Below are 18,872 nucleotides of genomic sequence, written 5' to 3' on the forward strand. Positions count from 1 at the left end.
AAAAAAAAAAAAAAAAAGGAGAGAGGAAAGAAAAAGGAAAAAGGGAAAAGGAAAAAAATTCAACATTGAAAAGAGAGAAAGAGAGAGGGGGAAAAAGAGTACATGCTGCGCATCCTGTTCCATTTCTTTTTCCCTTTTATTTCATTTTATGGTTTTTCTTTATAACTTTTTTTTTTTATTTCTCTTTGCTTTTTTTCGTTCGCTCCTTCGGGGCTCCTGTCAATGATTCTCTCCGTTCCGTTAGACAGAATTCCTCGAGCCGGACGATCCTGTAGCACCTCGCACGAGAAACCTCAGGTGGGTAATCCACGGTTTTCTTGAAAAAGCGATCGTCCTCAGGCGAAAATCATAAACGGAAGTAAGAGTTTTCCTCTCAGCAAGCCAAGATCATACTCACGGACGGGGAACGGATCGATAAACCGCTGAACCTAAATGCCCGCACGACATACCTTAGAGATAAAGCGAAGATTTCCGTCTAGACTGGCGACCGACAATCATCTGCGAAGGGCCCAACGGCTTTTTTCCTCCTTTTCATCATAAGCTCCGCAGTAAGAAATAAGTATCTTCATTGTTCGGTACCGAGCTCCCCCGTCCCTTCGATCGTTCCTATAGTGCCGGCCACATGTGAGAACGCGCGGGATCACCACGATTTAAAAAATGAACAAGAAAAAGAAAAGGTGAAGAAAAACAGAAGAAGAGAGGATAGCAGAGTGACCCGCGATATCATCATCATCATACACTTGACCATAGATTGGCGTAAAAAAAATTAGAGAGAGATAGATCTTTCGTGAGCAATTTGTGATGATGAAGCCTCATTTGGCTAGTCTTTCAACAAATGATTTCTGGGGTGTCGATTTTGGGTAAAAAGCCACTATCCTACTTCGGGGATGTTCTCCTTTGCAAAACGACAAGAAATATGCGAAAGCAAGATTCACTTTGAGCAGAGCCAGTCATTACTAGGCCAAGGATCAGGACCTCATTAATCCCAATAATCAACCAGTGGTAGCAGTGCCAGGCCGATCTGCATAGTACTTTGTCACGAGAAAAACGTCAGGAGATGGTTGCCAGCCAATGAATTGCTGTAAAGTGATTTCAATTTATTTTCTGTTACATGGGCTGAGCATCGACTGAAGGGGAGGGTTCGTCCTATCATACGAAGTAGCAGCGACATGGTTCGGGGCTTGGGTTCGTCTAGCACTATTAGATAACTTACTTGACCACGGTCCACTTCGAGCATGAGGGTGAGGAGCTAGGACCCCACGGGGCCCGCAGCGGTCCACTCCGGGCCGGCAACCTAAGTAAGCAATGCAAATCTTAGAAACGAGACCAAAAGGACAAAAGGAGAGGAGTGGAGAGCGTACCTACGAATTAGTATCATAGGGGAGAAAGTTTAAGATGAGGAATAAGACAGAAATTAGCCGATTCCGAGTTTAGCGCATTGATTCATTAATTAATTGTCATCTATGTGAAAAAGGTTAGGAGTAGTAGGTACTAGTACTAGTTAACTCAAGATATGCAGATAATGATCGGACGTTGTTATTCGGGGGTTAGCAGTAGAATTGACCCTAATCATTACAGTTTAGCTCCTTGCGACTTTTAGGTTCAACCCCCCCCCCAGTATTCCTGACTCGCCATCAGTACGGAGTAGACACCTATTGACTGCCGCAACGCCCGGACGGTACGTTCTTGGATGGTCCTGCATTACACATCGGTCTGACTGGTTAGTTGATTTGCTGCCGGGAAGTCGTTGACGGGTGATTGCGGTACAAGGGTACATTTAGTTATACGGCTGTAGGTGCAACCTGGGTGTACTATGCAGGATGCGGCGTCCATTGATGCATTGTACAGCCTTACCAGGGCTGACCCCTTCGAAGGAGATCGCCTTTGTACATAATGTACTCCGTACTAACCAGAACATATTAAGGCCCTGTCTTAGTTACCTACCCTAAGTAGTTGAGAGTACGGGACGGGGAGCGCGGAAAACGTGATCGGTGCAGCAACTAATTTTTCATCTCCAATCCATCCGCCCCGCTTGTTCGGATAACCACGAGGGCTGTTAAGACTAAGTTATTGTATGTAATACTGTGTCAGAATCACAGTGTAGACCTTTATTTAATTTTTTTATGGCTCTTTTTCATTCTCGGATCAACTCTCTTGCTACGCGCCTTTGTCATCGAATAATAGGCAATGATCGTAGAGATAGAGGAAAATGATGCCCGCGTTCCAGAGTGGACCTAATTCTCAACGAACTAAAGATGGGAGAGGGGGGGTGAACAAAATCACATAATAGAGGTTGGAGGAAGAATTCATGGTTTGAGTCACTGTCCGCGAATTAACGACGTGACCACGGTATTCCAATCGGTCTGCCGCTTCTTGTCACTGAGAGGCTGGGGAAACCAGTGGCCAACAGAAAATCACTACCCTATGCAGGAAAGAGTTAGCATGGGAAGTTGAGACCATGGGTTGAGGTCAACACCATTGCTTCTAGTGTAAGCAAAAAGATTGCCCCTCCTTGTCTTTTTGTAATTCTTTCCCTCCTTTCCCTCCTTTTATTTTATTTTTATAATTTTATTTTCGACATGTTCAAGGACGTTTAGATCAGTCAAGAAATCAACTGGGATGGGGTTTGAAATAGATAATAAATTGGAATTTTGTAACTAAAAGCAAACTATTGCTAGTGGATCAATAACAATCCGGTTGAGAATGATTGAAACTGGAACGAAGGGCCGAGTGGTGCGACGTCAGACGCCGAACAAGCCCTAATCCGAGAAATGGGGTCGTGATAGCCTTACCATTGTATGAGTGCCAATAATAGGCATCTGTCAGGTACGGAGGGGAGTGCAGATATCCGATCGCTCGTTCTGATATCAGCAGTGGACGTGTCATGTCAAGGTACCCCGAAATATGTACAAATGTACTTCAAGGTACACTACTCCAGTGTACCATACATCTACCATTGTATAGTGGTACATGGTACGTGAGGCCTTCCACGCAGGACCAGTGATATACGCCCACAAGGCCCTTGTCGGAAGATGTCCGAGCTCAGATTGGCATAGGCAAATCCGAGAGAGTATGACATCAGTAGAGCTGAAAACTGATCCGATCAGACCAAGTATCGTATCGAAAGCCTAGGCAATATCCACTTCGATAGTGTAGTACGAGCAACTGCCAGATCTGAATGTTGTGGGGATAGAGGTCGTTTCTCTTGGACCCCTATGTATGTAGAGAAAGTAGGTAGTGTTATGAATCGCACTTCGTAATTAAAACCAGGATATATTGAAGCTAAGCAATCAGATATCCAGCACCACGATTCCAACAAATTAGTATCTATCAGCCTTTGGGAACATTCTTTGTCTGTCACCATTACAACTCATTGACCGCAGACAGTGGCTGTCATGTGGCTGCCTCGAAGGATCCGCGATACCCATGCCAAAAAAAAAAAAAAAAAAAAAAAAAAAAAAACCAAAAAAGAACACAAAAAAAAAAAAAAAAAAAAAAAAAAAAAAAAAAAAAAAAAAAAAAAAAGCCATGCCAAAAAAAAAAAAAAGAAAAGAAAAAATTATACAAGGGAAGTCTAGAGAACATATGAAAAAGAGATAGGAAAAAAGAAAGAAAAACGAAAAAAAGTAAAGATCGAGTAAGAAAAAAGGTCCCGAGTACTCAGCCGTCACCGACAGTTAGAACTATGAGGGCCACCAGAAGGAAGGAAGGAAGAGACGTATGCAACCTCCACTTCCTCGCATGCCACAGACAGTGTGGTGGTGAAAACACGCATCTACAGTCATCTGACAAGCAGATTTTCACTCAAATTCTTCATCTAAGACAAACAGTAGCACCTTATGGAATAACGAGTTCTCGGACATAGTAGCAACTTGGTCAATCCGCTGAGGCTGTGCATTAGTTTGCATTGGAGAACATCAGATCTCAGTGCAAAAGCCGAGTCATGCTACCAATCACGAGTGCCTATCAGGAACAATATTTGCTCAGACACGACCCTCATTGCAGTCTTTTGTATCTTCGCTGATCATAATTGCCTGTGTATATGTCTCCACGCGGCCACTACGGTTCTAATTTGACCTTGGTTGATCTTTTTCTTTTTCCTTTTTTTTTACCTCCTCTTTTTCTTAATACCTCGACTATGATTATTAATGTTAATATTATTTTTTCGACGAACCTCCTCTGCCCCTCACCACCAGGCCAGGACTCAAGGCGTTTAGTAGTGCACCATCCAGGTATAAAACTAACATCTTAATCATCCCGAATTGATGTTACTTTACTCCCGAACGCAGCCCTGTGTGACATACAATTCAATGAGTGCATGAATCAAGGCTCGAAGGGGGGAGGGAATAACCCCAAAGAAGTATAGTCCAGCGAGCTGGGAGATAGACAAATACAACGTCGTAGAGTGACCGAGCTTTAAATTCCCGCGCAGACCGCTTTTCCAAGAAACAAAAGAAAAACTGTCGCTGACAATTAATTATAGACAGGGTATCTCTGTTAAGTATCATACAAATGGATGTACATGTAGGTACTACTCCGTATACTCCGAGGAAATAAGTCCCAGCGTGCATTATCAATTCTGACAAATAAGTGCCATGATTGGTGGTGTCCGCAATAAATCTCTGCAATTTTTCTCCTCCCCCTCCCAATTTCATTTTTTTCCCCTATTGTTATTACTACTGTTTATTATATTTATTATTATTATTATTCAACTGATTTGGATTTTCCTAGTGAGATTTTCTACGAGTTTGGGTTGGTAGTATCCATGGATCTGTCCAGCGGAACCGGCAGAAGTAACATGGGGACTTGGAACCTAAAAAGTTCAAGGGAACTGGTAAGAGGCTTTCTTACGCGATCATTGTATGTACTAGTATGTGCTCCCATATAAAGTCAAGTGCCGAGTGCAACCCGCGAGAATGGAAGGGGAGAAAGAGACATTACCATAAATGGATGGAAATCCAGAAATGCAAAGCTAAGACCTGACCATTACTTCTGCAAGTGGACAGGAATCTGTCGGATACGTATCATGTAAGACAAGAAAGGTTGGGTATGGAAATACGACTACCCCTCCTGCGCCGTGACCCGTCAGTACCGGTAGTAATATACTCGGTCGAATCAGAGAACTGGAAAAAATAATGAGTAGTAGGACAGAAAGGGGATGCATAATGCGCCCGTGAGCAGAACAACCCCGGACCCTGCACCTGCAGACACATGATTAGTCGCAGAGATATACACTGACACTCGGGCCTACGACGACTAATAAATCCCATCAGTCTTCATGGCGGCACTTCACTGCCGATTCGTCGTCGACGGGGTTTCATATACTTCAGCTTGGGAGCTGGCCATGGTTACGGCCAGATTGCAACCCCTTCCTTCTTTTCTTCATCTCTGTGGGGAAGAATGGAATTACCTGGACCATGCCCGTTTCAGACAAACACAAGTTACAACCAACCAACAGGGTCATAATACTCGATCCCGGGAAGTGCCTCTGGAAAGTATGTACCCAAGCTGTATAAGGGTGGGTCACCTTCACCCAGCTAAGGTAGTAGCAGCAATATATCGGTCAATGCTCCAGCTACGCAATCAGGTGACATCATATGTTCTAATTGATCCCAAAGGGGAATCTCCCCCAGAGTGAGTCCTCAAGCTCCATCGCATGTGTAATAATGTTCTTTTCACTTGCACGCGATGATCGCGTAAACCAGAGGACAGTGCTACACTCGGATCCATGGAAGCAAAAGCACCGGACGGAGCTTTCTTAACTCTGTCAATCGTTCTAATTTTGTTGCTACTAACTTTTTTTAGTAGTCCTAGGCCATAAGTTCTAGACCAACCGTCGGGAGAAAAGCATGTAAGTGGTCGCTTTCAACGAGAACGGAGAAAATAAAAAAGTACAAAATGGTAAAAGGAGAAAATCGTTCGTACTGCGGAACCCAAAACCCTAGTCCGGATTCTCAGCGTCAACTTTCTGCCTCTCCTCGTCCCCTTAAACAGGATCGCCCAAAAACGACCGTGCATCACCACGAGTAGCAGTGTCGAACATACTATCTCATGATTCAGTCATCTATCCCAAACGAGTGATCGTGCAAAACCAGGCGGTAGTCGGCAGAGCGCTGCCCGTGCGCGAACCATCCTCCCCCAATCAAACGTTCTATGGCATCTCGCCGAAAGCTGTCCCAAGGGCTGGGCCTTTTGGACATGTATACTTAGCGAAACACTTCTAATACAACCCGTTTATCTCTCGTGACGATTCGCCACCAAGGTCTCCGCTCTTACGCGGTCTAAAGAACCTTGATTGATTAAAGCTGTTTACCGCTTAACAATGGTCACTGTAGTCGCCAGATTAGCTGGAAAGCTCCTTATGATGTTCAGGGGTCAGGGGTTTACGGACCAATATCCTCATCTGCAAGCTCGTGCGTAAGACCCACACGCTGCGGTTGATGCTTAACGGAGCGGCCATAGACAATAGCCTGTTTGAACTGGTCCTTAATCGTCCGGTGAATCGCGTTACACTGATCACGAGTCAGTAAGCCGCCTTGTGACGGGATGTGATAGGAAAGAGGGAACATACGAAATCTTCAACAGTGCATGCGTTGGCTCTCAGCACAACAGGTGCAGTGTAGTCGGGTGCCTTTCCCTTAGGCTTAGTGTAGACTCGCCTGAGGTTGAGCTTATCCCACATCATCTCCAGCAGTTCATCAACGTTCCAGCCGTGCTCGGAACTAATGGGACAGGCGTTGGGAATCCGGTAAAGCAGGTCCAGCTCTTCGATTGTGATAGAATCAATCTTGTTCAACGCATATACGACAGGGATGTAAGCCCGACTCTTTGCCTCGAGAACATCGATAATGTCGTCAACTGTGGCATCGCATCTGATTGAAATATCTGCAGAAGAGATCCTGTACTCGCCCAAGACAGCTTTAATTTCCTGGAAGCCGCATCAAAAAGTGTATGTCAGCTGTGGTGTATTTCAACCCTTGGACATGACGGGAACTCACGTCATGATCAATATGCGTCAATGGGACTGTGCTAGTAATCGCAATGCCACCCTTATCCTTTTTCTTGAAGACGATGTTAGGGGGTTGCTTGTTGATTCTGATTCCAAAACCTTCCAATTCATTCTCAATGACTTTTTTATCGACAAGTGGCTTGTTGACGTCGAGCACAATGAAAATGAGGTGGCAAGTCTTCGCCACAGCAATAACCTGTCGACCACGACCCTTGCCGTCTTTGGCACCCTGGATAATACCGGGAAGATCGAGAATCTGAATCTTAGCACCGTTGTATAGCACCTGTCCAGGCACGGTTGTCAGGGTTGTGAACTCGTAGGCCGCAGCTGTAACAAAGGTAAAGGAAATCATCAGCACCTATCAAGACTGTGCCAGAATACACCCAAACATACCTTCAGAGTGTTGGCCTGTCAATCTGCTCATCAAGGTACTCTTTCCGACGGAAGGAAAACCAATGAAACCACTAGTCCGAGTCAGTATCAACGTCGTCCTAGCAAAAGTCTTCTCCAATACATACACACTAGCGACGCCGGTACGAGCAACATCGAAACCAGCTATATTTCACCAAATTAACAAAATGGCTCATGTCAATAGGGTACTATCCATAAGCACTTACCTCCACCTCCGCCGCCACCACCGCCGGTTGGAGTCAAAAGTTCACGCTTTAGCTTCGCAAGCTTAGCCTTCAACTGTCCTACACAGCCCGTCAGTCACACTAGTCTGACACCACCTAGCACCTGCATCTGCGCATACCAATATGAAAGGCCGTCGCCTTATTCTTCTGCGTCCGTGCCATCTGAGATATCGGTCAGTCCGCCATGCTGGTGGGCAAATATCGCAATATAAATTTCGACACGAACCTCATCTTCGATTTGCTTGATCTACAGTACGCATGGCAGTCAGCATAATAATTCTGTCTTTATCGGAAGAACAGTGCTAATAAGTTTTTTTTTTCTTCTTTAAAAAAAAAGACTATGGGCGGGATCCAACCTTCTCAACTGTGGTCGACATTTTGGCGGTTTTATACGAGTTTTACCCCTCGCACAAGGCACAATATATTCAGATACAATAAGAAATAAGTCACAAAATTCCGTGCTCCTATACACGTTCTAGCTTCTATCTCACACCGGCCGCGCTGTGGTGAAGCCCCAAGATGATCGTATCTCGTTTTGCACTGGTGTTTCGCAGAATCTCAATCTTTGAAATTGTGTCCGCCACTTTATTCGCCCGTTAGTCGGGCGGAGAAGAACGAGAGCGATCACTGATCACATGGCGGGGATTGTGGCCTCAGGTGTAAATGAGGCAGCAACGCTTATCCTCGGGTGGCAAGCGCGTTATCGGACATATCCCTTCCATAGCTTTGGATATACAATTGTCTCTCATTGTTAAGCTATACCTGGACATTGAAACATACTTATCTCTACCGACTCTTAACATTGACTATACTAGCATACATCATTGATTACTATCACTACTAGAAGCCCCCTTGACTACCAATCATCAAAACACCCATTCTACCCAAATCATACAGACCAAAAACACCGCACCTCAAATACAACAACGCCAACCCCACCAAAAACAAACACAACTAAAATAAAGACCAAAAGGAACAGAAACAAAGAATTGGAAGAATGCCCTACCTCCAACCAGACCCAGACCCCGAAATCACCAACCAACCAAGCAACGCCTTTGAACAACTAGTCCAGGACCTAAGTGCAGCCCTGGGTCCGAGCTCGGGTCTGGACTCCGACGATGTCGACCCGCTCAACATCCAGCGTCTCATGGACCGGTATACATCCAACCCGGAAGAATGGCAGCAGTTCGCCCTGTCCGATTTCAGCAAGTCCTACACGAGGAATCTGATCGACGAAGGCAACGGCAAAAGTAATCTGGTGAGTCTTGGTTTGCATCCTTCCTCAGGCGGTCTTACATATATCTGTCACATGCAAGTATATATGCATGCATAGACTCCACTCACGTGCTAATACGTATCTGATCTGGGAAGCTTATCCTAGTATGGAGTCCTGGGAAAGGAAGCGCTATTCATGATCATGCGAATGCGCATTGTGTTATGAAGGTATTCATTCATTTATCCTCTCTTTCATGTTTCTCCGCATGTTGTTTTCTCCAAGGGAAGGATGAAGTGTATGTTAGGCTAATCTAAGCGTATTAGGTCTTGAAAGGGTCTCTGCAGGAGACATTGTACTCATGGCCCGATCAAAGTAAACTCGAGCATGGACAGATCTCTCCGCCGCAGATCAGGAGGGAAACTACGTACGGCGAGAACCAGGTTACGTATATGTCGGACAAGCTAGGTCTCCATAAGATATCCAACCCCGATCTGGACAATGTTGCTGTGTCCTTGCATCTTTATACGCCGCCTAATGCTGCGACGTACGGCTTTAGTGTTTTCGATGAGAGAACGGGGAAGGCGTTTCATATCAAACAGTCGAATTTCTACTCTATCCGAGGGAAGAGATGTTTGGCTTTGCGGAGGTAGTAGCCTGCAGTAGCATTGTGGTTTCGGCCTATTATTCCTACTCTTATTGTAGTATAGCCTTATGTAAATAGTCGGTTAACATTTTCTTCTTTCCGGTGTCTTATGCTTGTACTTTTCAGGGTGCTAGTTGTAGGGTACGTGACTTAGTAAATTAGGCTTTTATTCAGACCTACATAGTCTTGGTAGGCTGCATAGTTGACTGCTACCAGCCAACATATCCTGACTTACCCAAAAAAGGCATGAAGTGAACAAGTTAATCTTCATGCATGCTGCACAAGAGGACGATGCATATGCGTAACATACTGTACAATATGAATATACAGTGAAGGTAGCGATGAAAACAGAGATGAAATATGAGGAGAGGAAACAAAGTGAGACCGAACGCGCATCAACTTCTTTCCTTCATTATGAATACCTACGCCTGCGTTCCCTTGCTGCTCTCTGAATCCGCTCCAGAAGTAGATCTGGGTTCTCTAAAACTTCAGAATGATGCCGCTGAAGTTCCTCGAGGCGTATTGACGGGTTCTGTGAAGTACCAGTATAAGTATGCCACTCGAAGGAGATGTAAAAACACATCAACCGTGACACCCACCCATTCTTCCTGATTTGGCACGCCTTCGGCAATGGGTAACTGCCCCGAGGTGGACCCCTCGCCTAGGACATTGGAAGAAGGCGGTGGTCTCCTAATTGGGGCTGGGGTAACGGGAAGACTGGGCCGCTCTTGCTCGCTAGGGAAGTCTGTTAAACGCATACTGGACTCTGCGCCAGCAGTTTGCTGGTTTGCAGGGCCGCCCCAACCACCGATAACTTGGACTTTTGCCCTTTTGGGTGGTGCGATGGATTGAATGTATCTCTGTATTTCTGGAACGTCATCCCATGCATTTGACCTGGAGTAGCTGTCCCATGACCCGGATGGTTTTTCGGCGATCCAAGATGCCGTGTATCCCACGGATGAAGTGGGAGTTTCTTTTGGAAAGACTGGGGGGAGTATGGAGCTAGGCAAAGAAACCGATCCCTGATCATCATCTAGGAAAACTCGGGTCGGCTTGGGGGCCTGATTCTCCCAAGGGAAGATCTGGCTAAGTTTCTCTGGTTCCGGTTTGGTGCTAGGTACTTCATAGTACATATTCTTCGGAGCTTCGGGGTAAAAGGGAGGGGGCTTGAAAAGCTCTTTGTCCTCTGACATATTATATGTCTTTGACTCCAAAGCAATTCCTTCAGGCTTTGTATTGAGAGGTGGCGGTTCCCTAAGTAGAGTAAGCTTCGGAGATTATCCATGCGTTGTTTATGTAAACTAACTTACCGAGCTGGGTCCCACTGCATCCTGGGGGGTTCAAATGCCTGGGGCTCAGGGCTTGGGGGAGGTTTATGCGAGTGTTGCGGGTGTTCACCCACTTTAGGCAGGGGTTCCTCTGTTTGCTGGTAGACTTCAGAGTGCGCGGTGTCTGGAGGCGCTGAAGAAGCAATTGGTATGTTGACCTGCGTCGTTGGGGGTTGCTCGATATGGAGGCTAATTGGTGCTCCGTCAAAATGTGGTTGTATGTACGCTGAGACATGCTCTTCTCCATGGACATATTGTGGAACGGCACTCAGAACCGGTGCTTGCACAATCTTGTCGTCGTAGTGTTCCTTCTGGATAGGCTGCGCTGCCTCAGCAGGCGTCACTACAGGGCCAGGTGTATTTTTTGCCTCCTGAAAAGGCTGCACCTGAGGGGGCGCATCTGCACTCATCTCGTTACTCCTGGGCAGTGTCTGTGCGACAGGAGGATGCTCGAAGGATACCTCTGCATGCGTTTCCAACGGGCGCTCATAGGTAACTTCTGGTACCAGGTTTTGTGGAGTAGAGTGGACGGATTGCACAGGTAGCCGCACTGTTTCGGAATCTTCCCTATGGCTTTGAAAATCATGCTGTGGAGTGACAGTCGCATCGCTCCACTGGTTCCTCGATATCTAGGGAAGCCATCAGCTTCGCCGCATTCTAAAATAAGAACGGGAAAGAGAGGAAGCTTACAGTCGTGACAGGGCGGTAATGTCTGTCGTAAATAGCCCACCATCGTCCCAGCAGCTGGTTGTAGGGTGATTCAGCTGGGGACACCTGCCTTGACATATTCCACGGCTTCTGAGATCCAATGAAATGAACTAGATTGATTGTACTCTGGAAATGTTTGTAGGCGGGGATGTACTGGTAGTTTGCGCTGGGGGTGCAATTATACGTGAAACTTAGCCTATGCCAATTTCGAAAGTGCATGTTTAGCAACCCTTGGTCTGCGCCGTCAAAGCTAATGCCCCTCTCAGCAAGTGCTTTCAGAGCAAAATAATCCTGCAGATTGGGCCGAAGAACCATTACACCACTGTTGAAGATATCTGGCCAGCCCACATCGGGAGCTGCCGCGAAGTCTACCTCTAGGGTCAAGAGCTCATCAGGAGCCCTGACGGCCACAACATCACAATCGATGTACACTATACGCTTGAATTGTGTTTGCTTCCAAAGCTCAATCTTAGTGAATGTGGAGATGAGGTCCGGTCGCTCCATCAGCCAGAGATTCGCTGGAGTGTGGTTTGAGGTTAAGTGGACTGGTATGAGCTCGTCGTATACGGACTAAATAACAGCAGTCAACATGATTGCAGTGGAAGCCAGATGTATGAGCAAAGAAACAGAAGGCATACCTGAAGCTCCCGAATTGTGGCCGGTAGTAAGCTATCAGGCGTATAGAGGACAACCAGTCTGGCTTTCGTCCCATTGTCGCGTAAAGAATGGGCCAGTACGACAGCGCCTGGGGTCAATTAATTGATTAGACGGGCCATCATCATCGTCGAGGTACCATAGTTTTACCAGGAAGATAGTGATCACTCAACAGAAGCTGCGATGCACGTTAGTCGCGACATTTCTCCGGGCTGGGGAAAGGTACGAACATACCGTGCAATACACGGCACCCTCTTCACTAGCCATCCCGTTGATAATCGAGATTTCTACTTCAAAAGTAGAAGACTGGACGTAAACAAGTTGAAGCGACGAAAACAGGTTGGGGGTATTAATGTATGACCCCCCCAGAGTGAGGCAGGTGACGTTAGGGGCTCCTTAACCCCGCCCACCAAAATACGCCAACGAGAGCGAGCTTGTATGATGATGGATCCGACAACAGTGGATTTATGCAGGAACGGCATCCCGTCAGGACAGTTTACAATTGTTCCATTGCGATCAATGGGGAAAATGTATAAGGCATGAATTTGTAATCAAAGAGACATAGATGCTCAAGCTGTATATTGGACTACTGATCCAGGTACTGTACCTTGTACTTAAAATTGAAAGAAACCGGACGATGAGGGGGGAAAGCGGAGAAGCTCCAAGTGGAAGCTTGGAAGCAGAAAGTCCGGTCGAGAACCCGTGCCATGGGCGCTCAGATCCCGTATTTTGATTACTAGTATGCAGGGGTATCATTAAGTATGTCCGTCCATCAGCAAACTCTTAATCTTCCCATAATAATCCCCCGTTATCGCCCATCCTTATTTGTTACTGACTCCCTGGGCGCCGCCCAGTCATACAAAGAAGCACCATAAACGCAAACATAAACAGAGAGCAAACATCAAAGCCCGACATCGCAACCACTTAGGTAGTATCCCCGTTCCCAGTCAAGGGGCAAGGCGTTTTGTTTTCACTTTCGGACCGTTACGACCGCATCCGGGTAAACTCTCTGAATCGCAGCGCCGATGTCCTCCTGTTCACCTCCAGCGGCCCATGCGACAGCTTTGGTCAATGCAGCGCAGCTCTCACGTTCCAGTGGGGTGAAGTGCCCAGACCGGGGCAGCTCAACCACTTGACTGTTACGGACCAGGTAATCCGAAAGCCCATTCAGACACATTTGTGGATCCAAGGCGATATCAGCTTTGCCCCAGATAATGGTCGAATGAGCTTTCAGTACACCGGTCGGCCCATCGTCGAACAGTCCGGCCCCGCTACTAGCTCGATGGAGCTCATTTCCTCCCGAGATGCTGTGCAGATCGGCAATCGTTTCGATAGATTTCTGCCAGCGCGAAGTAGCCGCCTTTTCCCGATAATAGCGGGCCATGTGCTGGAAATTGCCAAGGACACGCTCCTTTACAACCGAATCAGGGTATCCCTCACCATCAGACGTTTGCGTTCTGCACTCCTCCACGGACGGGCCCAGTGAGCTTGCCATACACTCAGCAGCATCTTCGGGACTGAATGGCGAATTCCCATAAGATCCCTTATGGGCTAACTTCAAGAAAGAATAGTTGCCACCTGTACCAAGGTACACAACGAAGGGCATGGGAAGCTGCATCACAAATATATACCCTGAAAGAAGTAGCTGGCGGGCAACTGGCTTCAGCGACTTGATTGCTTTACAAAGCGTCGACCGAGACTTAACTGGAGAACGCAGGGCCGTTTTGAACATTTTCAGCGACGAAGATAGCGAGCGACGAATGTTCGAGGCAACCAGGCTAGTCTATAGCCCAAGTTAGCATCATATACCATCCTTCATCAAGGGCACATACCAATGGCCCATTACTCAAGATAAATCGATCTGCCAATTGAGGAGCTTCGGCGGCAAGGCGCATGGAAAGAACGCAGCCCCAATCATGGCTCACAATCACCGTCCTTCTTTGACGCGTACCGGCATCAGTATCAATCCCGTACTTCACCCTGATAGCGATGATAAACTCGGCCAGGCTCTCCAGCACGTTCGTTGACGAGTATTTCTCTAGGCTATCGGTACCACCGTATCCGGGTAAGTCAACCGCAACCAAAGTGGCCGCCTCCTGCAGAGCCTTCGATTTGAGAAGGTAGCGCCATACAGCCCAGCTATCAGGAAAACCATGAATAAAGATAATTAGCGGTTTATCAGCTGCAGAGCCCCCGGGGAGGTCGTTAGAAACATAATGGAACTTGAAGCCATTGCGCAGGGTGATATAATGGTGGGAAAGGCCGGACCAAGTTTTCGAGAGACTCCAGAAGCGATCGCGAGCTATTGAGAATGTCCACACGTTAGTGGGAAAAGGACCAAGTACGATTGAGCGATACAATCCACCACATACCTAGCTGCAGCTCCAGGTGCTCTTTCTCAGTGGTTCCTCTAAAAAAGTACCCATTCCGTATAGCTGTGAGTCCGTATAGAATCAAAGTGAAGAACCCGTAAGCAAACACGACAGCATATTTCAGTGTGCCCGACAATGCTTTCGCCATGTTGCGTATCGTTCGGAGTGCGACCCCTCGTTACACACAAAGGCAGAAATCAAATGTTCAAGGTCTCAAAGACAGACGGCAATGAAGAATTTAAAGCAAGCTTCAGCTCTATGCTCAAAAAGCAAATGCTTTAGAAAACTGTGCACTTTTGAAATGGAGATTATGTGTGCATTTTGTAGCTCTGGACAATAAAAGGAAGCGGAGGAGTCGCTTTCCGCCACCCAGCAGCTCTCTATATATTAGCTTTAGTGGCTGCGGGCGGGGAGCTTTAAGCGGGTTTGGATGGCTTGGTGCATGTGATTCTGTGGAGTACCCTTCTTACCTCACTGCTCAGGCCAGTAAACCTACCATTCACTATCAAACTCAAAAAGTGCAGCCTTCGTCATAAGGGGTTCAGTGAGCAGTGAAATCATGCTTAGTCGTTACTCAGGGGCGACACTGCATGTTCAATACCTATCAAATAATAGACTTGCATTATAGACATATTTGAGCATTGTCCTATGACCTCATCCCACCTACATAAATCGGCTGAAATTTCTACAGTGTGTAACGTGCTGTTTCTCGAAATAATGTACCAGAATCGTGACAGCTACTCAAAACTTTTGGTAAGTCTGTGGACATTTCAGTATCACTGGGCTGCAGGAAAACCCGCACCTTCTGCGTGCGTCAGTTGCCATGACAACGCGGATGATAAGATCTTTTGTCACAGTATAAGATAGCCCATCAGATGCATTGAAAGTTGATAAGTATACAAAAACGCCAAAACTCCTCCCATTTTAATGCATCCAGCCAGTTCGCAATCATGTTGACATGGGTATTGTACAGGGCATGAAGTAGTCGTGAAGATAAGCAAAGCAAAGAAAGAAGTGAAAATGCACCGCAAGAGAGCCATACATAGGATCGTGAGATAAATGATGAACGAGTTCAGTCATACAGATGGCAATCAAAGGGAAAATCCTAGGTCTTCCCTCTTATCGTCGACTAGGCGCCCGTATCTATCCAACCAAGGTTAGGCGTTGTCTAATCATGTAGGGAGAAAGCACTCACTCTAGCAAGAGCCTGAAAAACCAGACTTCCAAGTCTTCACGGCGCAAGCTCCTTTGTGCCCAATCCCGACTCTGTTCAGCTAGTCGTGGCGCCGCGGTTCTACCTTCTTCTTCTGAAACAAAGTACCTCGTAGTTTCCACATACTCATCGCCCGTCAGACTCAGAGGAACGTAATGGACCCATGGCTTGAGCCATTCGTCATGCCATTCGCGGAAGATGGCAATTTTGAAAACCAAGCTATGGCTGCGTAGAAAGGCATAATAACGGCCGCTGAAGGCATTCCCATCGATATCGACCAGGTACTTATACGCCCAAGCATCCTGCTGACCGGCTGGCTCACCCACAGCAAAATATTCTTGCTGCGCAGCACAGTCATTTGGGTCGCATTGACCAATGTATGTGAACTTGATATCGAACTGGTCTCGGTAAGGGTCACTGCTGACTTCGTTTAACTCCCACTGGTCATTGTCATTTTTGGACAACACTTTTGCTGTGCTCTGGGTATTGATGTTGCTAACGAATCTCTGTCGATGCTGACGTCGCCATCCGCCTGCTCGCGCAAACCCACCGGTTGTGGAGCCTCTCCAGTACAGTTTGTCTGTCTTCGCATCCCAGCTCTGATCCTTTCCCTCTTCATACGGCACCTTATCAACCCAATACCACGGGCTGGGGTAAAGTATGTCCTGAAAGCTTGAGATCTTGCTCTGAGAGAACACTGGGAACAGGTCACGGACCACGTCAAATGCGTTGGCCCGGTCGAAGAAGCCATATTTGTACCGAAGGGAAGGTGTATTACATATGTCAGAGAAAGCAGTCGTGTTGTAGATGAACCCCAATTCACCATGCGCATAGGCCTCCAGATTATCTGGCTCGCTCTCATTAAGAGAACGCGCAGGGGTATCCAGCGGACAGGAAGCCCGAGAGCTTGTCCAGGTAGGTTGATGTGCAAATCGGTTAAAGCGTGTGGTGCGCACTTCATCAACCCGGTCGCCCTTGTTCAGATCGGCGGGCTTATCGGACCATTTGTTCACCAGTGGTTGCTTGCGGAAAGCCTTAGGGATTGCTTGATCTTTGGCGAAGTTAACCTGCCTTTGGAGGTCGTCGCTGGGGACAATCACTCGGGGCTCATCGTGGGTGTTGAAGACTAAATCCATATCCGGCAAGTACCGAATGAAGCTTTTCATCATTTCAACAGTCGCATCTTGCTGCCATTCGTATCCTTCACGGCCCCCTTCCGCGTGCGTAACCTTGCCATCTCTGATCAGAATTCCAATCATAGCGTTGTCATATCCCAAGGCTTCACGAGCTCTTTCTCGTATTGTCTTCGGTTCTAGAGACCAGAATGGTAGGAGAGAATGATAGATAGTATCGTATTCGTCAGTTAACTGAACTCCCTTTGCTTGAGCAAACTGGAACCATTTATCGAAGTGAGGAGGAGGATGCATGTTATATCGACGGCGATATTCGTTCACCGCATCGGCCAAAGTCTTCGATTGTCGTGACCGCAAGTGGTTAAACTCCTGCTCAGCATCTTGGATGAGACTGGCCACCGGGTGGACATTATTTGGATGAAGTGCTTGGCGACCTTTTGAGGGCTCGATAGGATTTGGCACCGCAACCGAAGGAGAGGGCGGGTGAGAGGACGGCAAAGGGGTCGCCTCGAATGGCGCATTGAGGCTGTTGGACGAGCGAGGAGCCGTTGTGTCCCTAAGCAGAATAAGGGAGATGCACACAAAGACAACGGTTGCTAACGAGACAACCAGGCGTTGGCGTCGCATTCTGCCACCTGGAGGGGAATCTCTATGCATGGAGGAAAACGAGGAAAAAGCATTGATGCGATTTTTATGAATGAAGGACATGGTCAATGCCTGTATTCATGCGCCAAAGAAGGGAGAACGAAGGGGGCGTTCAAAGGCGCAAGGGCGAGATACCTTTTGTCCTACCTGGAGTCAATAAACAATTGGCTCAAAACAGAGACTCCACACGCTTGGAGGACGCCAAGAGTCGCATGTTCTTTCAGTAAAGCCGTCAAAGGTTCTAGAATTATAAATGATACAGGACGAATGACAAGATTGTACGATCATAACCTTGGAGAACTATTGAGAACAAAGAATAATCAAGTGGTCAAGTCGACCTCATCAAATGACGACAATTTTGACGACCGATGACCAAATCGACGGACGTCCGTTCCTGGTCGGTTTCCCCCGAAACGATGTTGATTCTAGCGGGGAGGATCTGAGCGAAGATCCGGTCATGTTAGTGGGGCGTGCAATTATGGCTGCTTACCACTAGACCTTTTCCAGTAAGGTGGATGATTATGTGGAATCCACCATGATGGATGGAATGAATTGCCCTGTGCTTCCCCCCTTTGAGATGTAAATCAAGCACTTGTTCTCGAATTATTGTTTTTTCTTGGATGTCAGGAACGGAAAACCATTCTGTCTCCACTCCTCACTGTAGCATTCCGGTGTTCTGCATCACGGCATTATGAAGAAAAGTTTGCTGAGAACTTATATCTAGCAAACAAGGGATCTGTAGATCTATGATATCCAAGGGGAGTAAAGGGCTACACACATTATCCTTGCTTATATGGGAAGAAATTACATCAGATCTACAAAGTACTCTAAAATGAATTTACATGTTTGTGTCGACCAGCATGACTTTCTCCTCGTATGGTCTGCTACCCTAGTTCCGGTGAGGTCTTTCTGAAATATTGGACGCTATCCTAGTTGTTTCTTAGCTAAGACTGAGGCTGAATCTCTATACAGGATCTATCAGAACTCCGACCCTATAAGGAGAACGACGGCCTTAATCATGTCGGGTGATGTATATTTACACACTTGTATCATACAAGTGATTAACCTAAAGTCCCGCGAGGATTTCTGTGCATGCAGCAAACCACATCAATCAACTTGATGGTTTAATACAGCCTCTGCAGGAAAGCCATGCGCGTTGTGCTTGCTCCAAATTAAGTCAATTATAATTCATGCTTAAATATGATATATTATATGACATTCAAAAAGAATAGGAGTTTCACGTGTTATGAACATTACCATTTCTATTGTCAGACAAAATACCCCCTCGAGCATACTAGACAATGGCGATTGCCTCC

At 46.7% G+C, this 18,872-nt stretch overlaps 5 protein-coding genes across 5 annotated transcripts; 2 read left to right on the forward strand and 3 right to left on the reverse strand.

Annotated features, from left to right (window-relative positions):
- Positions 1-479: 479 nt before the first annotated feature.
- On the forward strand, positions 480-770 carry BDV38DRAFT_262238 (uncharacterized protein; the record flags this gene model as incomplete). Its single annotated transcript, XM_032056085.1, has 1 exon — positions 480-770. A coding segment is annotated over one exon (291 nt), but the record flags the coding sequence as incomplete, so codon positions are not given.
- Positions 771-2,716: 1,946 nt separating this feature from the next.
- On the reverse strand, positions 2,717-3,439 carry BDV38DRAFT_262239 (uncharacterized protein). Its single transcript, XM_032056086.1, has one exon. It carries the CDS (start codon positions 3,362-3,364, stop codon positions 3,104-3,106), a length of 261 nt encoding a protein of 86 aa, XP_031908124.1. The 5' UTR covers positions 3,365-3,439; the 3' UTR covers positions 2,717-3,103.
- A 532-nt stretch (positions 3,440-3,971) lies between these two features.
- On the forward strand, positions 3,972-4,437 carry BDV38DRAFT_262241 (uncharacterized protein). Its single transcript, XM_032056087.1, has one exon. The coding sequence runs from the start codon at positions 4,043-4,045 to the stop codon at positions 4,250-4,252; it is 210 nt and encodes a 69-aa protein (XP_031908125.1). The 5' UTR covers positions 3,972-4,042; the 3' UTR covers positions 4,253-4,437.
- A 1,282-nt stretch (positions 4,438-5,719) lies between these two features.
- BDV38DRAFT_262243 (GTP-binding protein RBG1) lies at positions 5,720-8,271 on the reverse strand. The gene is made up of 10 exons (XM_032056088.1): positions 8,001-8,271; positions 7,871-7,891; positions 7,764-7,806; positions 7,627-7,704; positions 7,528-7,564; positions 7,403-7,473; positions 6,999-7,336; positions 6,572-6,928; positions 6,392-6,512; positions 5,720-6,329 (listed from the first exon to the last, which is right to left on the reverse strand). The coding sequence occupies exons 1-10, from the start codon at positions 8,019-8,021 to the stop codon at positions 6,310-6,312; spliced, it is 1,107 nt and encodes a 368-aa protein (XP_031908126.1). The 5' UTR covers positions 8,022-8,271; the 3' UTR covers positions 5,720-6,309.
- A 1,196-nt stretch (positions 8,272-9,467) lies between these two features.
- BDV38DRAFT_275400 (putative capsule-associated protein CAP1) lies at positions 9,468-17,568 on the reverse strand (the record flags this gene model as incomplete). The annotated part of the gene is made up of 9 exons (XM_032058019.1): positions 9,468-9,547; positions 9,930-10,035; positions 10,085-10,757; positions 10,814-11,418; positions 11,522-12,109; positions 13,176-13,976; positions 14,026-14,495; positions 15,864-17,507; positions 17,547-17,568. 9 exons carry the CDS (start codon positions 17,566-17,568, stop codon positions 9,468-9,470), a joined length of 4,989 nt encoding a protein of 1,662 aa, XP_031908127.1.
- Between the last annotated feature and the right edge of the window lie 1,304 nt (positions 17,569-18,872).

The sequence above is a fragment of the Aspergillus pseudotamarii genome (assembly GCF_009193445.1).
Source record: "Aspergillus pseudotamarii strain CBS 117625 unplaced genomic scaffold BDV38scaffold_91, whole genome shotgun sequence".
NCBI classification, from domain to species: Eukaryota; Fungi; Ascomycota; class Eurotiomycetes; order Eurotiales; family Aspergillaceae; genus Aspergillus; species Aspergillus pseudotamarii.

What these genes read in the sequence shown, in the direction of transcription:
- BDV38DRAFT_262239 (XM_032056086.1), bottom strand. Translation starts at nt 3,364, where the DNA reads ATGGTGACAGACAAAGAATGTTCCCAAAGGCTGATAGATACTAATTTG.
- BDV38DRAFT_262241 (XM_032056087.1), top strand. Translation starts at nt 4,043, where the DNA reads ATGTCTCCACGCGGCCACTACGGTTCTAATTTGACCTTGGTTGATCTT.
- BDV38DRAFT_262243 (XM_032056088.1), bottom strand. Translation starts at nt 8,021, where the DNA reads ATGTCGACCACAGTTGAGAAG. An exon ending in CGTACCGGCGTCGCTAGTGT is followed by an intron (nt 7,474 to 7,527) that starts GTATGTATTGGA and finishes GACTCGGACTAG; the next exon opens with TGGTTTCATTGGTTTTCCTT. An exon ending in GCTTGCAGATGAGGATATTG is followed by an intron (nt 6,330 to 6,391) that starts GTCCGTAAACCC and finishes TGGCGACTACAG; the next exon opens with TGACCATTGTTAAGCGGTAA.